The following is a 17,700-nucleotide window of genomic DNA, read 5'->3' on the forward strand; positions in this document are numbered from 1 at the left end:
TTGCTGCCAGGGCACTTTGCCAACGTCAAGTTTATTAAGTTTAAGACGTTGAAATGTTCTTAAATATAATGTCAAAATTGGACGTTTTTAGGTTAGTATGAATACGGTTACGATTAGGTTATGTTTGTGTTTGTTTAATATTAAAGTTATGCGTTAGTTTTTATTTAATTATGGCTCTTCAGTGTTGGAAATTAATACGCCTTGTTAGGAACGCTGCATTAATTCCTCGGAACGTCAATTGTCATACAGAGGCATTGCGAAACAAAGTTATCAAACGTAAAGAATACCGAACTGAAAATAATTTCATATATTTAGAAGACCCAGACAGTTTTGGCACTCTTGCCGGTAAAAAAAATCATGAAGATCTTCTAGAAGATGAAGGAGATATTAAGGAAGAAAAGTTTTTGCAAGATCGACCACTCAAATCCCAGATTTTGACAACAAAACAGTATGCTGATTTGATTAAGCAGTATTTGGAACACAAAAGAATAAAAGAAGCTATAGACATTTTAGAGATAAGAATGCTAAAGGAAGATAGGGCGACACCTGAAAACTACATTTATAACATACTAATTGGGGCTTGTGCTGATGTAGGATATACTAAGAAAGCCTTCAAACTATTCAATGACATGAAGCGTCGGGCATTAAAGCCCACTGGTGATACATATACATGCTTGTTTAATGCCTGTGCTAATAGCCCATGGCCTGAAAATGGTCTTAAACATGCCCAACATCTCAGGACACTTATGGTTGAGAAGGGAATAGAACCAAACTTAACAAATTACAATGCTATGATCAAGGCATTTGGTCGCTGTGGAGACTTACCAACAGCTTTTCAAATTGTTGATGAAATGATATCAAAGAAAATCAAAATAAGAGTACACACATTCAACCATCTTCTACAAGCCTGTATATCTGACAAAAAAAGTGGTTTAAGGCATGCACTGGTTGTTTGGAGGAAAATGTTGAAAATGAGGGAGAAACCGAACATATTCTCTTTTAATCTGATGCTAAAATGTGTTAAAGACTGTGAATTAGGCACAGCACAAGAAATTCATGAATTAATTGGAATCATTCAGAACCATATCATACCAAATACTGTAATTTTGAGTGCAGTTCAGAAAGATTCAAGCCTTGAAGCTGGGAACAGGAATCCCAAAAGAAAACTATTAGTAGTAAATCCTACTGTTGATAACAATAATAAAGATTTAGATATAAGTTATGAGGTTCCAAATACTGAATTAAAAGAAGATGCAATATCTTATATTGAAAATATAGATATGCCTATAGAAATTGTGAATAAGAGTATCCAAAGTATGCCTAACGAAGATGATAGAACAACACCTAATCTCCTGTCCAGGTCATTAAAAATAGAGCAGGTGCTAGCATTAAAGGAAATTCAGTCAGTTCAAGACAAATTTGCTGTTGTTGGTGGTCAAGATGACTTTCTAAAAGAAATGGCGGCTTACTCTGTGAAGCCAGATATCAAGACATTTACACAAATGTTGCCATTATTGGAAGAAACTAAAGAAGCAGAACTCAAACTAATTGAAACAATGAAATCTTCTGAAGTCATAGCAGATATAGATTTTTACAATATGCTTATTAAGAAGAGATGTCTAAGATCAGATTACATTGATGCTTTTGTAAGTGTAATGATATAATCTACTTTCACAAAAGACATGCTACACCCCTCTTTAAGGGATTTATTTTTACATATTATCATCTGGCTTTCAATGGCCCTAATACTAGTACAAAGCACCTCCAATTAAATTTAAATCATCATTAAATGTAACATGGTTGCTTTTGTAATGTTTCGCTCAATTTTAAAATGAAACAAGTTCAATCATATTTTCTAATACCACTGGTTCAAATTTGCAAAATTTAACTGCCAATTTTTCTTGTAGTGTGATGGATGGGCCACTAGAAGTTAAGTATCTTTTTTAGATTTTTTAAATCAGGTTCTAAAATATGTTCCATCCAGCCAATAAAAAAAGATAAAAAGTTAGCATTCCGCTGCTGCATTTTAACTGCAGACAATTACGAGTAACAAATATATGGGATTGTTATTAAAATACACAACAAATAATGTCTCTTTTACAGGAAATAAAAGAAATGATAGAGAAGGAGACAAAACGACGTAAAAGGAAGTATGGCCTCAAAAAGAAATATGAACTAAAGAAGAACATTATGACTTATGGGGTACTGGCAATGGCTTGTGATACAAAGGAAAAAGCGGAATGTCTTCTTGCTGAAATGAAAGAAGAACAAATTAAGTAATTTATAATTTTTTTAACACAAATGGTGCTAGTGCACTTGACCACAACATCTTGTCATGTGTCAGCTTTTAATTAGTGTAGAAATATAAACTGAAATACACATACACTTTTTCTGTAGATTATGACATCTATTTCAGTTTATTTTTATATATAGTAGTGTATTTTTAATTTAATACAATAATGTGATTTGTTCCCTATCTGTATAGTGTAGAAATAGTGTAGTATCCCTGCAAACAAATTTCTATGCTATCTCTGCAGCTGACTGTAACATACATACAATAGTATCACAATACATGAAACTTACACAAAGCCTTGACAATTGAGTTTTATACCTGATGATGACTAGTGTGAGAAAATCAAGATGATCCATATGTCCAGCCCAGCAAAAATAACTACAAGTTTACTAGAGCTAGACCAAGCTAAGTTGGCACCGAATTTTGATAGCACAGACTGCACAAGTGTTATTTAAAAGTCATAATTTCACAGAAGTTTGACATTTAAAATAACTCTTGCATAGTCTGGGCTATTAAAATAGCTACCGACTTAGCTTTATCTAGCTCTATTTGATTTAATTTTAACCTTGTTATTGTTACAGGGTGAATATAGAAATTTTGGGCACTATGTTGAGACAAGGCACTGCAACTTGCCAGTTTGAGTACATAAAATACATAATGAAATATGTAAATGACGAAAATTTAAAACCTAATGGTTTTTTTATTAAACACCTGGAATCTTTTATTGAAAAGTGTACTGATAAAACGCAAAAGGTAAATAATGCTAAATGCTCAGCAGAAACGTTCTTAACTTTCTACCTCATAATTTATCTCAAAAATAAGACTCAATAAATTACTTACGTAATAATTTGGTTCGATATATTTCTTAGGCCTATGAAATTATTGAACCTTACGTTTTGATATATATTCTATTACTTTCTTGGAATAAATGTGTACACTTTGTTTATCTTTTCAATTGCAGACTGCGAAGGGCAGTTACAAATGTTCTCCAGAGTTCGCAAAATCCTTCAAGAAGTTTTCCGAACACTACAACAAATGGCTGAAACAATTTGACATAGACTCAACTCTTGCAGAAGAGAACCCTTGGAAACAGTTCCAGGAGCCCTATCCAGAGACCGTTCAGCATCAGAACTTTACCATCAAGGAACCGAAGAGGTTTTTCAAAAGGGACAGGAGATTTGTTAAATATACGCCAAAGCTGTGATCAAATAAAACATGAATTGTATTCTGATGTTTAATCCTTTTACAAAATACTGTAGCTTACAATTATTACATTTTGTGGTTACTATTGAGAGGTTCGTAAAGAAAGGATCTATTGATGTGCGTAATGGGTAAACAACTCGGTTATTGGCACTTAGAACCCGCATCCAAGACTCATTTAGTATGTAAGTGTAAGTAAAATGTAATAAGGCTTATGTTGTATGAAAACGAGCCTCGGGTCCTAAAATAGAGCTGTTTACCCGACTACTTGAGTTAGGATTTAAATCTTGATGTGGTGGAGCTTGCGGTTGAGCTCCTCGAACTTGAGGATCTTGCGGATGAAGAAGTCGCCGTAACGATGCGCCACCTTCGTGTCCGCGATGTGGATCATGTCGTTATCGATGTAGAAGTCCAGCTGGAGAATAACTTTGTTTAGTCTGATGCCATTAATACAGTTTACTAACACCATTATAATTGTATCCATGATTAAATTTGCTTTGTGAAATACATTATGGTCGAGGCTGGGAATGGATTTCAATGAAGACTAGTATTACTTTTAACAAAACCTTGGGACTACTACACCTACTGTAAATTTGAGTCTCATTGAAAATCGAAATGTTCGCAAAAACTTTTATTGCCGATGCTTATTGGTACAGGCATTCATTTCTTTTCAAGACGATTCTAACGAGTCCAAACACAACTTTATTACATAGTACCTTTAGGGACCCTTAGCCTCCATCATAATTGTATCTCTCATCATAATAGAGGATTTGCTATTCCTGTGGTTTGCGGAGCGCAAATTTTCATTACCCACTCGTCGCCGTTCCGTCCCGGACGGTTTCCATTTTACATAATAAATAAAAATAAAATAGCCTTTTATTTCTTGCGAATTTTAACGTTGTTTGTTGTTTAGAATTAGTCTTAAGTTCACTTATAGTTTTTTAATGTTAGTTCTAAAATTAATTTTAATATGTAGCAAGAACCCAGTCTTCGCAGGTGAAGGCCTCCTCCAGAGTGTTCCACTCATCTCTATCTTGAGCTATTTGCATCCAGTTTTGACCAGCGATATTTTTTATTTCGTCTTCCCGTTTAGTAACAGGTTTTCCTATACTATATTTCACATATACAAAAAAAAAGGGAGTGTCGGTCGGTACCTCGGAGCCGCTCTGGAACTTGCCGTCCAGGCCGCTGGGGCCCTTGGACCAGACGACGTTCTTCATCTTGTGCTTGAAGCACAGCAGGTGGATGGCGAGCGCGGCGTGCTCGCGCGCCGCGTCGCGCTCGCCGCCGCGCGCCGCCGACATGAAGGCGGCCAGCTTCACCAGCGGCAGCGTCGTGTACAGCTTCAGGTACGAGCGGATGGTCGGCAGCATCTTCTGCTGGCGGACCTGCGAGAATACAACTAGTGTTTATAATATTGCTACGAGTATATGGACTAGCGTTGATAAAGGAGTTATTAGCGATTCGCATTTCCAGTTTCAGATTATTTATATTGATTTAAACTAACACGACATTCAATCATAATTTTAAATGAATACGGCCAATACGGGACTTAATCAAAACATTGAAATTTCAATGAGAATGATTTTGTCTTCATGGAATCCAGTAATTAGCATGTGAAGATGAAAAAAGTGGCTGTGACATAATCGGACAGACAGACGGACATGACGAATCTATAAGGGTTCCGTTTTTTGCCATTTGGCTACGGAACCATAAAAACATCTTATCATGTTAATTACATACCAGCGAATGTCGTGAGTGTTGTCTGTAGGCATATAGTGACAACCCTAGCGTACAAGTGAATAATCAAGATCAAGTGAGGGTAGTTCGGAAAACCAGCGCAGCAAGATCTCTAATTCGTCTGTAACTTTTGTAATGTGACATCACATTACATAAGTCTGTCCTAAATGTATGGAAGATCAAGGAAATTCCCATTTTGACCCTGAAATATTGCGTTGCTACACATATGTATAGTTTTCATACAATTTATTTTACAATAAAATGTAAGGAATCGACCGGTACATTTTCTTTTCTATTTTTAAAAGACAAATTTTTTTTTTTTTTATACTTTGGAGCCTTGTATTTTTTTATAATCTCAATATAATTTTTTAAATTCTACTTTTTTATAATTGATGGCTCATTTTCTATCCATTTAACTAAATTTTGTTATAATATTCAACATGTGTCAAGTACCCAATTACAATTACATATTCTGGATAATATTACACAAACTTAATGAGCCAATTTATCGAAAGAGATCCTGGTTTGGGCGTAACACGATTTTCATAAAAGTTGAAGATCCGCAGTTTTCCTTTGACAGTTTACCAAAAACAGATACTAAACATTTCTGGAGCCATCTCAATCGTGATCAGTAAGTTTTCGCGATAGTCAATTAATTATGACGTACCTCGTCCATGAACACCTGGGTCTGGTGTTTGACGGCGTCCTTGCCGTAGTTGGAGCCGGGCTCGATGGGCGGCGGGCAGGGCGACAGGAACTTGGGGCAGGCGAACGTGAAGCAGCTCTCGAACTCGGTCAGGTCGCCGTACTGCATCTTGAACATCTTTTCGTGGTAGTTCTTCTCGCGGAGCACCTGCAAACACATTCGATGATTATTTAAGAATTCCTGTAAATTATTAAAATACTACTTTGGGACATTATTTGACTGACACAGCCGCTTTACTTTCACTATTCACACATCTTTGACGAATAGGATAGAATTGGATATCCATTCAGGTTGTTCGGTAGTCAATTTACCATATAGTAGGAAAATGTATCAAAAGCTGCCTACTGCCATGGAAGCAACCAGGTATAGCAAAGACAACATTGTCTTTACTACTATTGCTGCCAGAAAAACATCACCACGAAAAGATGGAGGGCAGTAAGTTGTTTAGTGACTGAAGTCAGAATTTAGTCAAAAAACCGGACAAGTGCGAGTCGGACTCGCCCACCGAGGGTTCCGTACTTTTTAGTATTTGTTATTATAGCGGCAACAGAAATACATCATCTGTGAAAATTTCAACTGTCTAGCTATCACGGTTCATGAGATACAGCCTGGTGACAGATGGACGGACGGACAGCGGAGTCTTAGTAATAGAGTCCCGTTTTACCCTTTGTGTACGGAACCCTAAAAATCAACGTAGTTTTGGCTGATAAAACCTGTTCTAAGTCCAGGTGTACCTGCTGGATGCTCTCGTCGACGCACTGCGGGTGCAGCACCAGGCAGATGGCCAGCAGGTGGTACATCTGCTCCGTCTGCTTGTTGATCTGGTCGTTCTGGTACGAGCGCGTGGAGAACAGCTGCTTGGTGCGCTGCATGTACAGCAGGGCGGACGACAGGGTCCTTATAGACAGAGATGTGAAAAATAGTTTATAAAAGTATTTAAATACAAAATACTTCCTTGATATACTATTTCAAATGCAAAATACAAAATAGTTTTCAAATTTGTATTTAAAATACTAAATACAAAATAGGTATTTTCAAAATGCTTTTTTAAAATACAAATACTTTGCGATAAAAGGTACTCTTACATAGTGAATACCTAGTCTGAATTAAAAAGTTAGTATTGCTCTGAATTAACAAGTTAGAAAGTCTTTATTCTTTAAAAATAGTGTGTATATCAGTCCTCTAGAGTGCAAATTTTGTGTCTCCTCATGTTTACCGGTTGAATGGACTTTTAAGTGATGGTTTTTAACGGACAATTTTTAAAAGCATTAATTGAGATTTGTAATGTTTTACAGCTAGTATATACCTCTCGTTGGTTGGTGAAAACGTCTCGTTTGTGTTTCACCAGGGCAGAAAAGTTTGTTTACCTCTTGTGCCTACCCTACCCACCCTACCTTTGCAACGCTTAAGATTCCACATTTTTAATCTCTCGCTACGCTTGTGGTCATTTGCGGCGTTACTAAACAGATTCACCAGTTCCATGTTAAAATAATAAATAAATAAATATTATAGGACATTATTACACAAATTGACTAAGTCCCACAGTAATAAGCTCATTAAAGCTTGTGTTGTGGGTACTAGACAGTGATATATATAAATATTTATAAATACTTAAATACATATACATAAGGTCGATATTTAAACGATAGATACAAAAACAGCTTCGACAGGAAAACATAACTAAGTATGTAATAATAGTATTACATCCTCAAAACCACTATTTGAGAAGTGCGCAATTCGACTGACTGCACGTCGTACTACGAACTCTACAGAGGCACGCGTGCAGTTAACGATCGGATAACGTTAGGAAATGGTTCGGGAATGGCGCGCAGTAGGCCTTGTCAGACGCACAATAAGAAATAGAAAACTAAATGTTATAGTCACTGGTACATGAGGAAATCCAGGCGCCTCATACATCGTTGTATATGAGATTGTTTCGAAATAAACATATTGTGAAACAAAGTTTGTAAAATTTTGAATGATCAGTCTAAATGAGACCAACACCCGTAAAACACTTAAAACTTATCGTGTCGTGTATAATGTAAGCGTTTATCTTGTAACATTACGCCTACAGTACCTGATTGCGTCAGCGTAGCGGCGCATCATCATGTACGCGAAGCCCACGTAGTAGGAGGTGGAGATCTGGCACGCCGGCACGTGCGAGTACTGCGACTTCTTGTGCAGCTCGATGTTCTCCAGCACCTGTTGGTGTATAAAATACACATTTACATTGTATTACAGACGGTATGTGGTGTATGAATGTGTCAGTTGGTAACTTATCGAGAAAAGTCCCTGAGCGGAGTGATTTACGAATGACTAAAAACCTAATATTCATAATCTTTTATTCTACGAGGTTGCATTTGCTTAATTCGAGTTTCTATGGCTATCTTCAGAGGGTCCTCCGAACATCAAAAATCTAAATTTCGTTGTCAGCATCTCTATCCTTTTAATATTCAAGAGTGATAGCAAAGATACATTGATTGAGTAAGATGCGTAAAATCTAAGACAATTTCGTACACCTCCATACGTCTTGCGGTATCTCTGATTGTCAAAAATTGACGTTTGACAATTCAGTGACCGCAAACCATATGGCGCAGTAAACCATATGGCGCAGTACAGCGCCATCTGTTTTGGATGTCAAACTAAGGGTTTTCCTTAGACTTTACCTCTCTATTACAAGTGATGGACACATAGATAATGAAACTCCACCATCAGAGCAGTTACCTTGATGGCCTGGTAGTAATCTCCAAGCAGCGAATGAAGACGAAGCAGCCCCACGAGCGAGAAGTAGCCCAGCATCTTGTACAGCGAGTGGCGCCCGAACTCGCCCGCCACCGAGTCGGGGTCGCCGCCGGCCGCGTACACCTGCGACAATTCAATTATGACATTGACACATTACAGATCACCTCAACAATAAGATGGATCACGTTAAGACAAATCGCACATAGGCGTTCCTGTACTCATTTAATCTCTTGTCTGAGCATGATCAAAATCCTGACTAAATTTTTAGTCATCCTTTTTTTTTTCGAGAGCAATTTTTTGCTCTATACAGCATAAAGCATAACCAAGGTTTGAACCTACGATTTTGACCACAACACACATTATGAAAAGTGAATGTGGAAAGAAACGCGACAGTTGATGTGTAAATTAAAAATATATATACAAGCGGTGTCTGTTTAGCCTGTGGTACAAGAAAGAGAATTGCCGCAATGTGACATAGCGAAGCGAGGCCCTAATATAAGGCTGGCAATGTGATATTCCGGCCGGTATCATAATAATATGGAGGGTGGTCTTACTAAAAAACAAAGAGATAAACTTGCAAAATGCCAGTTCGCTCTCACCTTCAACAGAACCGAAAGACCTAGATCTAGTAAAATAGCCGAAACAATACGAAGCATCACTCTAAATGGCGCTACATGTAACGCTCCTTACACTCAAATAATAACTAGTGCATGATTCAACCTTTACCGGTCGCCGTGGTAAAACCTAGGATTTACCAAATCCATGTCGGTAAAAGCCCGAAGTGAACAATAATTATTTAACATTTCGGGCTTTTACCGATCGGCATCGGTAAAACTTAGGTCTTACCGGTATATCCTAGGTTTTACCGTACTTCGGGCTTTTACAGTAACATATATATATCAAAATTAGATAACCAACATAAATATAGGAATGGAATGGAAAATATTAAAAACATTATTAAACCGGAAATAAAATTTGGCGACCGGTTTGGCCTAGCGGGTAGTGACCCTGCCTACGAAGCTGATGGTCCCGGATTCAAATCCTGGTAAGGGCATTTATTCGTGTGTTGAGCTTGGATATTTGTTCCTGCGTCATGGGTGTTTTCTATGTATTTAAGTATTTATAAATATTTATATATTATATCTCGTTGTCTAAATACCCTCAACACAGGCCTTATTGAGCTTACCATGGGATTAAGTCAATTTGTGTAATAATGTCCTATAATATTTTAATGAACTATGGAAGGAGCATGCTCGGTGTAAAATTACAAGATAGGAACTGCAGCTCTGACATAAGAACCAGAACAAAAGTAGCAGCAGCATACCTCACCCACATAAATATGCAAAAATGGAAGTGGGAGGCACTATAAGCTTTTTTCCGCTTTTTAATATCAGCTTTTTTTTTAAATGTACTATTGATTTTCTCCTTTTGCTAGTTACAATGTTAATAGTGATCATACCTCAAGTTGGCGCTTGATGTTCGACTTGTCCACGAGGGAGTGCAGCACATTGAGGATGCAGAGCACGTTCCACGCCTTGTTCTCTGTGTTGAGCGCGTCTATCTCCGCCTGGCTCAACTTGGAGGTGCGGGACCTGTACAAGTCGAGATTGGAATTAAGTGCTTTATTGTAAATTGATATTTTTAAATTTATACTAACAGCAACATTCAACTGACGTAAGTAGTAAACTGTGTTGATGATGGGAGCAATTAATGGATAGTTTGATGAGAATGTAATCAAAATAATTAGGACCAAGGAATACAGCGTCAGCTGCTGCTTGGTTTATAAGGACAACAGAGTGGTATTAAGTAACTTCAGGAACATTAGTCAGATGGAGTAAAAATTTCGGCAAACACGTAGCTAGGCGAAGAATGAAGCATAGTATGAATAACTGAAATCTTACTTGGATTAAGTACTGGTAGAACGTGGGTAATATGCGTGTAACAACTGACTAATTAGTCTATTTATAATTCGCAAACGACTGGAATTGATACACAAACTCGTATGTATGTATGTATGTATAAACTCTTTATTGTACAAAAGACAAAATATAAATATGGCACAGGATAAGCAGTACAAAGGCGAACTTATCCTTCTTAACTTATCTTATTAACTTGTCAATCTGGTCCCACTCCAGAGCCACTTGTCAGGCAACTTGAATAGCACGGGAGTTTTCACAAGGAGTTTTGCAAGTAGTTGTAGAACAACTGGAAGCACTGCTTGGGCTTGGACTTTAGTGCTTGACAAAATCTGTGTGACGAACACCTAGTTGATGATGATGTAATCCTGTTATCCCTCATTGGGGACATAGGGCTCGCAGAAGTATTTTCCATTTGGCGCGATCCTGGGCGGCTACTTCCAGCTCTTTCCAGCCAAGTCCAGTTGAGCCAGCCTCCTTCTCAACTGATTGCCTCCATGTGGTACGAGGCCGCCCTGACCATCTACTGCCAGTAGATTGCCAGCAGAGACACTGCTTGTCTGGTCTACGGAGTGTGTGTCCGATCCATCGCCATTTCCCTGGCCTATGTGGTGGGAGCACCTAGTTGAGTCAAGAACAACTAGATACACTAACTTACCTATACTGCGCGAACGACTGGAATTGATAGACAAACTCGTCAATCAGCTCCCAGAGCCACTGGTCGGGCAACTCGAGCGGCACAGGGGTCTCCGCGGACAAGATGTAGTTGAACAGGTCACAGTAGTTGTAGAAGGACTGGAAGCGCTGCTCGGGCTTCGGCCCGCCGGGAACGCGGGCGTAGATGTCGCGGTAGTACAGCTCGGTGTACAGGATCATGAACACCTGGGAGTTATATTTAGGTATCAATAATTACGTTGCCAAGCAGACACCATCAGGTTCCCCAGTGAGCTTTGGCAAAGTATGTTAAGAGAGATATTTATCTTTGAATGAATGTTATGAGTCAAGGCAGGGATTGGCAAACACAAATTCAGTTATTCAGACTCCCAAGAATTTAAGTTTATAATATAGACAATAATATTATTTTTGAAACTGGCTAAATCAATACATATATATACAATATCACAGTTGCCTGAAACTTAAAATTTCAGTTTCAACCTATGTTGTATAAAGTAACTGGCTTCTAGATTATAGATCCTGTCAGTAAATGTAAAGTAACAATTATTGCGCATTGTATTACAGACACAATTGACAGACAGAGATTGTGTTATGTGTACAGACAGGTTTCCAAAATTTGAGGACCAACTATTTTGTGTGAGGAATGTAAGTGTAAATATTGATCTGGCAAACCAGCGTATGGCCCGCCTGCAACTCCAAGGGTGTTGCGGACCCTAAAATACTAATACTACACTGTAATTTGCATTCTTGACAGTGTATGATAATAATGTACCTATCAATTTAAACCTACACCTTTAATGACCTCATTGCAATTTTTTGTATTCATGTCATGAAGCTCTTAAGCCAGGGCCCTTAGGTATACTTGTAGACCTTAGGGTGATAGTGAAAACTTCTACTTTCTTTTTGTGTTAGAAAATAATACTGAATTCGTTTTCTTTTAAAATTTAACAAGTGTGCCCTTAACAATTCAGATTGGGACAGGGAATGTGTTAAATAATTAGTACTACTGTTTTAATATATGTAATTAAATTTTACATTATAAAAATATAATCAATATTACCTATATAACTAGAACTATACATAGTCACTCAAACTCATTCCTATAGCTATGTGTTCTATGGATATTGATTGTTCTATGAAGCCTGAAGATAAGCCAATGTAGACAAAAAATTTATTAGTGAACAAACAGCAGCTTGATTCATAACAAATTTAAAAACATTGTTATCTGACCAGATTAAATTTCTAAACTCTATACTAAATGAAAGAAACTAGAGTAGAGAACTTACATGATCATTATCAACAATGGGTGCCACTTCATTCTCATCAGGCCAGGGGGTATTCTCAAAATACTGCTCGGTCAGTTTGGGGAAAGTAGTTTCATACAGATTCAAGATCTCGTATGTAACACCCTCGTTTATCATATTCCGGAAATACACAAGGAATTTCTTAACCTGGAATAAAATTAAACATAAGGTATTATTTCTGGAAACACAAATGTTTTTATTTTCTGTCTATGTGCATTTATACTATTTTAAACATATTCTGACATGTAACAGTGATGACTCAAGTTTAAAATACATTTTACAAGAACAGGACTTACCATGTCTGGCATTTTATAGTACGATCTATCGTACTCCAAATCATATTGAGGATCTCCGGTATGGGGCTCATATCCGTGCTCCCCGTAGGACTCATACCCTCCCTATAAACATAAAATATTGTTGCATTAGGTTAGGCTCCTTGCTTACGTTAGCGAACAGCAAGGTTAGAATTACTTGTTCATGAATTTATCTTACCTCGTTATAGTCGTCACTAGAATACATATTTCTGTATTATTATAACACTATTATAAACATGAAAAAAGGCTTCCCAGATTAGTGTTTTGCAGATAATGTGTACATGAAGAGCATTTGCTTCCAGCTAAATGCTGAAAAGAATGGGCCGGTTTTGACAGTCATAGTCAAGACTACTAATTTCTCCGTACTTTAATAGCACGTCAGGCACAGTTATAAGTAAGCCTCAAACAGCTTTACATTTAAACAATTATAAGTATAAATGATAATAAGAATGAATTGGATTTTTTGAGTTCTAGTTTTTTTTTTTTTTTTTAACATTTATGGCTTTGAGTTCTAGCTTAACTATAAGTAAAAAATTTTTTTTAAATTAAAATTAAAAACATTAAAAATATTTCTATGACTGGCATTGACACTTGACAGTGTCTGACATTTCATGAAAGACTAGAATTCTAATACCTATATTTTCATTTATTTCATCATCCGAAGTGGTCTTCCTGCACAAAAATGTTGACGAACCAAATTTCTAACATTGTTCGCAATGCTTTGAGCATAAAAAGCTCGAACATTATCAGAAGTTTTTCTGTAACTCCTGCTTACGGCGACATCGTGAAGATTCAAAGCACAGACGATTTTAAAGAAAAAGTAATCAACAGCAAAGTCCCAGTCGTCGTTGATTTCTTCGCTACGTGAGTAATTTATATTGTATTGTTTCTGTTTAATATAATCATAACATGTTTGTACTCCAAGCTTTTTATGCATGTTTTTTCAAAGAGTTGTTTTCCAAGAGTCTAAACCAAAGTATATATAGATACATTTTAGATTAACGTAGATAACAATACAATAAACATTGGAATTTTAATTCTTTTATCTTTATTTATAGATGGTGTAATCCATGCAGAATGCTCACACCCCGTCTCGAGTCTATTATATCTGAGAAAAAGGGAAAAGTAATGCTTGCTAAAGTTGACATAGATGAACAAACTGACCTGGCTCTAGACTATGAAGTGAGCTCTGTTCCTGTCTTAGTTGCTATTAAAGATGGCAAGGTGCTCCATCGCCTTGTTGGACTTCAAGATACTGATAAGCTACGCAAGTGGATTGAACAGTTCACTACTGAAGACAGGAAGAAAGAAGTTGATACATAAATAATTAAGTGCATCTAGTCCTGTACAGTCAGCAGCACAGGTAATTTCAGTTCTCTATACAGTTGTTAAATGTAGATACGAGATTAACTTATTAATTGTTAACTGTGATGCTGACTTTACACATTTATAATTATTGTTACCAAGTGTAGTTGAACAAAATAAACAAAACATGCAAACAGATTTTATTCTTGTAAACATTGTATTAGGTCCCTTGCTCTTTTATAAACATGATCATCTGGTTTGGCAACTTCAGCTTGAGTCTCCTCGGTTTCTTCATCATCTTTACTTTCCTTATTTTGTGATTCTGTCCAGTCATCTAGTTGCTTTATTATTTTATTTGCATCTTCTAGCAGCAGTTTCCGAATGTTGCCCTGTGCTGATTCAAAGTATTCCAATAGTGTCGGCCAGGATGCATCTGGTACTAATGAAGTTGAGAACTTGTTTTTGAAGAGCCATACTTGTTTCGCTTTCATAAATTTCCAGTTTTGTCTATTGTGTTTCCATTGCGACACGTAATTAAGGCACTCGTTTTTGTGGTCGTCCTTGGCCACAGCTTGGGCGGCAGCTTGGCGTTCAGCATGTTTTTCTCTTTTCATTTGTCGGATTGACTTTTGGCCTTTCTTCGGTTCCGTGTTTTCAGTAGGTAATATTGGTTTTTTCTTTTTTTTTCTTTTCGGTTTGTCTTCAACGTCGGAGTCGTCGTCAGCGTGTTCTCGCTTATGCGGTAATTCTTCCGGATCGGAATCCACTGCATGTGAATCAATTTCTTCTTGATCCTCAATTTGACTCAATTTCTGTTCTGTTGTGGTTTGGTCTGATTCACCATCTCCCTTTTCTTTGTGTTTTCGTTTCTCTTTATTTTTTTTGCCCATTTTGTCTTAATAAATAACACTGTTTACTTTGCACAACGTTGTGGATTTTTAGGTTATGTGTATGATTTGATTTCTCTGATCTCTCATCTTTTGTCACATTGAGAAAGTTACCATATTAAATAATTATATTGTTCGAGTTGTGAATTGACTGCATGCTGCTTATAATGGAACGTTATGTTTTGGTGACGAAGTTCGTTCAGATACATTGTCTGCCTCAAACTGATGCAGCAGGTATAGTGATCAGATCAACCAAATGTTTATTTATTTATTTAGGTTTTCGTACCTAAAGGATGACAACCGGAACCCTATTACAAAGCTTATGCTGTTTATCCGTCTATCTTTCACTGTGTCACCATCACCGGCTCCATGTCAATAACCGCTCTAGGTAGACAGTGGTTATTTTTTCAGTGTGGCAAAGAGCATATAATCACTACGTTTTACAGTGTGGTTTCTTACTACCGCCACTATAATAACAAATAAATACTATAAAATAAAATAAAAAAAGTTATTACGTGTGGGGATTTAGGACCATAAATAAAGTAATCCATATTTATCCTATCATTAATGGATAAGTACTTTATGTTGTTAAACATCTCCACCCGTCCAATCCAACGGGTGCGAAATGTTAGCATCGGCGACGCGCACTTAACGATAGAAAACGATGTAAAGTCTGGCAAATTGAGTTTATTAATAAGAGATTCAGTCCCCCATCTCCCATATAAAATTTGTTGGTCTAAGGTATGTTATAAGGAATATATACCATCATCTGTTATTTATTCGTGATAAGAAATAAATTATAGATTTTTTTTATATAAAAATCGGTTAATCTAGGCAACCATAGACTAAAGCTGGACCAACTTACCAACTAGACTAGACTAGTTAGATTACATACATATAAAATAAGCTTTCAATTGATATGATATCGTCAGGTGACAAGCAAAACTCACTAATTACTAAAAAAATATTAAACAAAAATCAACCTTATTTCAGTAGTAATATGGTTCATTATGGCTATGAACTTGTGGTGGTAATTAGTGACTTTTGCTTGTCACCTGACAATGTACGAGTACGATTAAATAACAATTTAAAAAAGTAAAAATAAAAATCTATCTGTACGTAATTTTACTAGGCAACTTATGTGCAATGTGTCAATATGAATATATATATTTTATTCTCATGTTAGGATTTTTAGAATATGTATATAAAAGTAAAGTATAAAAACACAGAACAATACAAATATATTTATAAATGAATATCAGCTTTAAACAAAATAACCATACAATGTTAAATAAAAATAGACATCTTTTAATAGTTTGACTTATTTAATATTAAAATATGTATTCAAAAAAATATAAGTAGTCAAGACATCAACGAAAACACTTTTTTCTAAAATATTATCGTAGCGTAGTTTGCTTATCTATTGACAATTTTTGGCATTTATCAACCTGTAGATCAGTGCTATAACCGCAAAAATCGAACTTTGTCAATTGCGGGCATTTCTCTTCTGTCACTCTAATTACGTCTTAGCGAGAAAAATGCTATTTTTTTCACATTTTTCTTCAACTATTTTCTTTTTTTCCAGTATAAAAAAACTGTGTTGTTTTGTTGGAACGTTCATTTTGAGCTCTTTCAAATGATACCATACTTGACCTAGTAATTAGACTTTCAAAATTTTGCCGCCTCTTTATATTGGGCATTTTCTATACTATAAAAAAATACCCTCAATGTGTCTGGGTTAGCGTTGTTTATAACTATTCCAAATTTTAAATCGATATTTCAAGTAATTCTTGAGATATTTGGCAATGTGACAGACAGATGGATGGACGGACGGACGGACAGATTCGCACCATAAGAGTTCCTTTTGTACCTTTTTTGGTACGGAACCCGCAATGTTCAAGGAACGGATACGTGTTTATGTTCTAATTTTTGGACCCTGGGCTGTTAATTGATGATTTGTGATATTTGCTTGGGCCGGAAGGACTATATTTCACAGTCTTAAAATTTGGGCCTTACGAAGTTAAGTGAACCATATTCCAGCGTATATGTACATTTATATGTGTAGTCCTCACGTAAAGCTTCACGAGATTAATCTAATTTTCAAGAGATATCCTAGTAGACCAGCCTTTAATAGTATTTTATGCAACAGTTGTATAAGAAGGGTCAAAAAAGGCGAGCGACGTGAATTACAATAAGGGATAAGTAAGTAAAGGAATACGCCACGAGCATTTTTTGACCTACTTATACAACGTTGCATACAATACTTTTCCTACGAGTCAACGAAAATAAATCTTAATTTAAGTAAACAAAGCAAAACTATATAGCTGAGATACGCGAGCATACCTTGTTATAGTTTCTATTTTCCTCCGTGAGCTTCTACGGATTATCGTCTTATCTATTGTTTAAAAACCGCAAAGGCGCGTGCCACTATGAAAAAATGGTCAAGCCGCATAGGTAGCGTTTATTGAATTACTACTCTATTGAGCACGGAATAAGATTCATTATGAACTAATACAGAATTCTAACAGAATAGCTGTCTGATCTCTATTGGTGCGTCTAAGGTAGGCGACTAAACGCTCTCAAACCAGCTTAACTGGTGACACTGCGATCCGAAACAA

General features: G+C 36.5%; 4 protein-coding genes across 4 annotated transcripts; 2 read left to right on the forward strand and 2 right to left on the reverse strand.

Annotated features, from left to right (window-relative positions):
* The first annotated feature begins 43 nt into the window (after window positions 1–43).
* Window positions 44–3,518, forward strand: LOC133523674 (pentatricopeptide repeat-containing protein 1, mitochondrial). The gene is made up of 4 exons (XM_061859353.1): window positions 44–1,646; window positions 2,104–2,276; window positions 2,875–3,046; window positions 3,255–3,518. The coding sequence occupies exons 1-4, from the start codon at window positions 171–173 to the stop codon at window positions 3,495–3,497; spliced, it is 2,064 nt and encodes a 687-aa protein (XP_061715337.1). The 5' UTR covers window positions 44–170; the 3' UTR covers window positions 3,498–3,518.
* On the reverse strand, window positions 3,514–13,229 carry LOC133523676 (eukaryotic translation initiation factor 3 subunit L). Its single transcript, XM_061859354.1, has 11 exons — window positions 13,069–13,229; window positions 12,873–12,974; window positions 12,559–12,723; window positions 11,256–11,479; window positions 10,141–10,273; window positions 8,664–8,804; window positions 8,017–8,141; window positions 6,674–6,836; window positions 5,901–6,086; window positions 4,648–4,881; window positions 3,514–3,908 (listed from the first exon to the last, which is right to left on the reverse strand). The coding sequence occupies exons 1-11, from the start codon at window positions 13,093–13,095 to the stop codon at window positions 3,774–3,776; spliced, it is 1,635 nt and encodes a 544-aa protein (XP_061715338.1). The 5' UTR covers window positions 13,096–13,229; the 3' UTR covers window positions 3,514–3,773.
* Window positions 13,230–13,433: 204 nt separating this feature from the next.
* On the forward strand, window positions 13,434–14,393 carry LOC133523682 (thioredoxin, mitochondrial). The gene is made up of 2 exons (XM_061859362.1): window positions 13,434–13,754; window positions 13,949–14,393. Exons 1-2 carry the CDS (start codon window positions 13,573–13,575, stop codon window positions 14,211–14,213), a joined length of 447 nt encoding a protein of 148 aa, XP_061715346.1. The 5' UTR covers window positions 13,434–13,572; the 3' UTR covers window positions 14,214–14,393.
* Window positions 14,384–15,217, reverse strand: LOC133523681 (uncharacterized protein C7orf50 homolog). Its single transcript, XM_061859361.1, has one exon. It carries the CDS (start codon window positions 15,083–15,085, stop codon window positions 14,396–14,398), a length of 690 nt encoding a protein of 229 aa, XP_061715345.1. The 5' UTR covers window positions 15,086–15,217; the 3' UTR covers window positions 14,384–14,395.
* Window positions 15,218–17,700: the final 2,483 nt, after the last annotated feature.

The sequence above is a fragment of the Cydia pomonella genome, chromosome 12 (assembly GCF_033807575.1).
Source record: "Cydia pomonella isolate Wapato2018A chromosome 12, ilCydPomo1, whole genome shotgun sequence".
NCBI classification, from domain to species: domain Eukaryota; kingdom Metazoa; phylum Arthropoda; class Insecta; order Lepidoptera; family Tortricidae; genus Cydia; species Cydia pomonella.

Bases quoted from the DNA above. Each gene is read 5' to 3' on its own strand.
- LOC133523674 (XM_061859353.1), top strand. From the start codon at position 171: ATGGCTCTTCAGTGTTGGAAATTAATACGCCTTGTTAGGAACGCTGCA. The intron at 1,647-2,103 runs GTAAGTGTAATG...TCTCTTTTACAG, and splicing joins CAGATTACATTGATGCTTTT to GAAATAAAAGAAATGATAGA. The intron at 2,277-2,874 runs GTAATTTATAAT...TTATTGTTACAG, and splicing joins ATGAAAGAAGAACAAATTAA to GGTGAATATAGAAATTTTGG.
- LOC133523676 (XM_061859354.1), bottom strand. From the start codon at position 13,095: ATGTATTCTAGTGACGACTATAACGAG. The intron at 6,087-6,673 runs GTACACCTGGAC...ATGTGTTTGCAG, and splicing joins TCGACGAGAGCATCCAGCAG to GTGCTCCGCGAGAAGAACTA. The intron at 3,909-4,647 runs GTACCGACCGAC...GTTATTCTCCAG, and splicing joins AGTTCCAGAGCGGCTCCGAG to CTGGACTTCTACATCGATAA.
- LOC133523682 (XM_061859362.1), top strand. From the start codon at position 13,573: ATGTTGACGAACCAAATTTCTAACATTGTTCGCAATGCTTTGAGCATA. The intron at 13,755-13,948 runs GTGAGTAATTTA...CTTTATTTATAG, and splicing joins GTCGTTGATTTCTTCGCTAC to ATGGTGTAATCCATGCAGAA.
- LOC133523681 (XM_061859361.1), bottom strand. From the start codon at position 15,085: ATGGGCAAAAAAAATAAAGAGAAACGAAAACACAAAGAAAAGGGAGAT.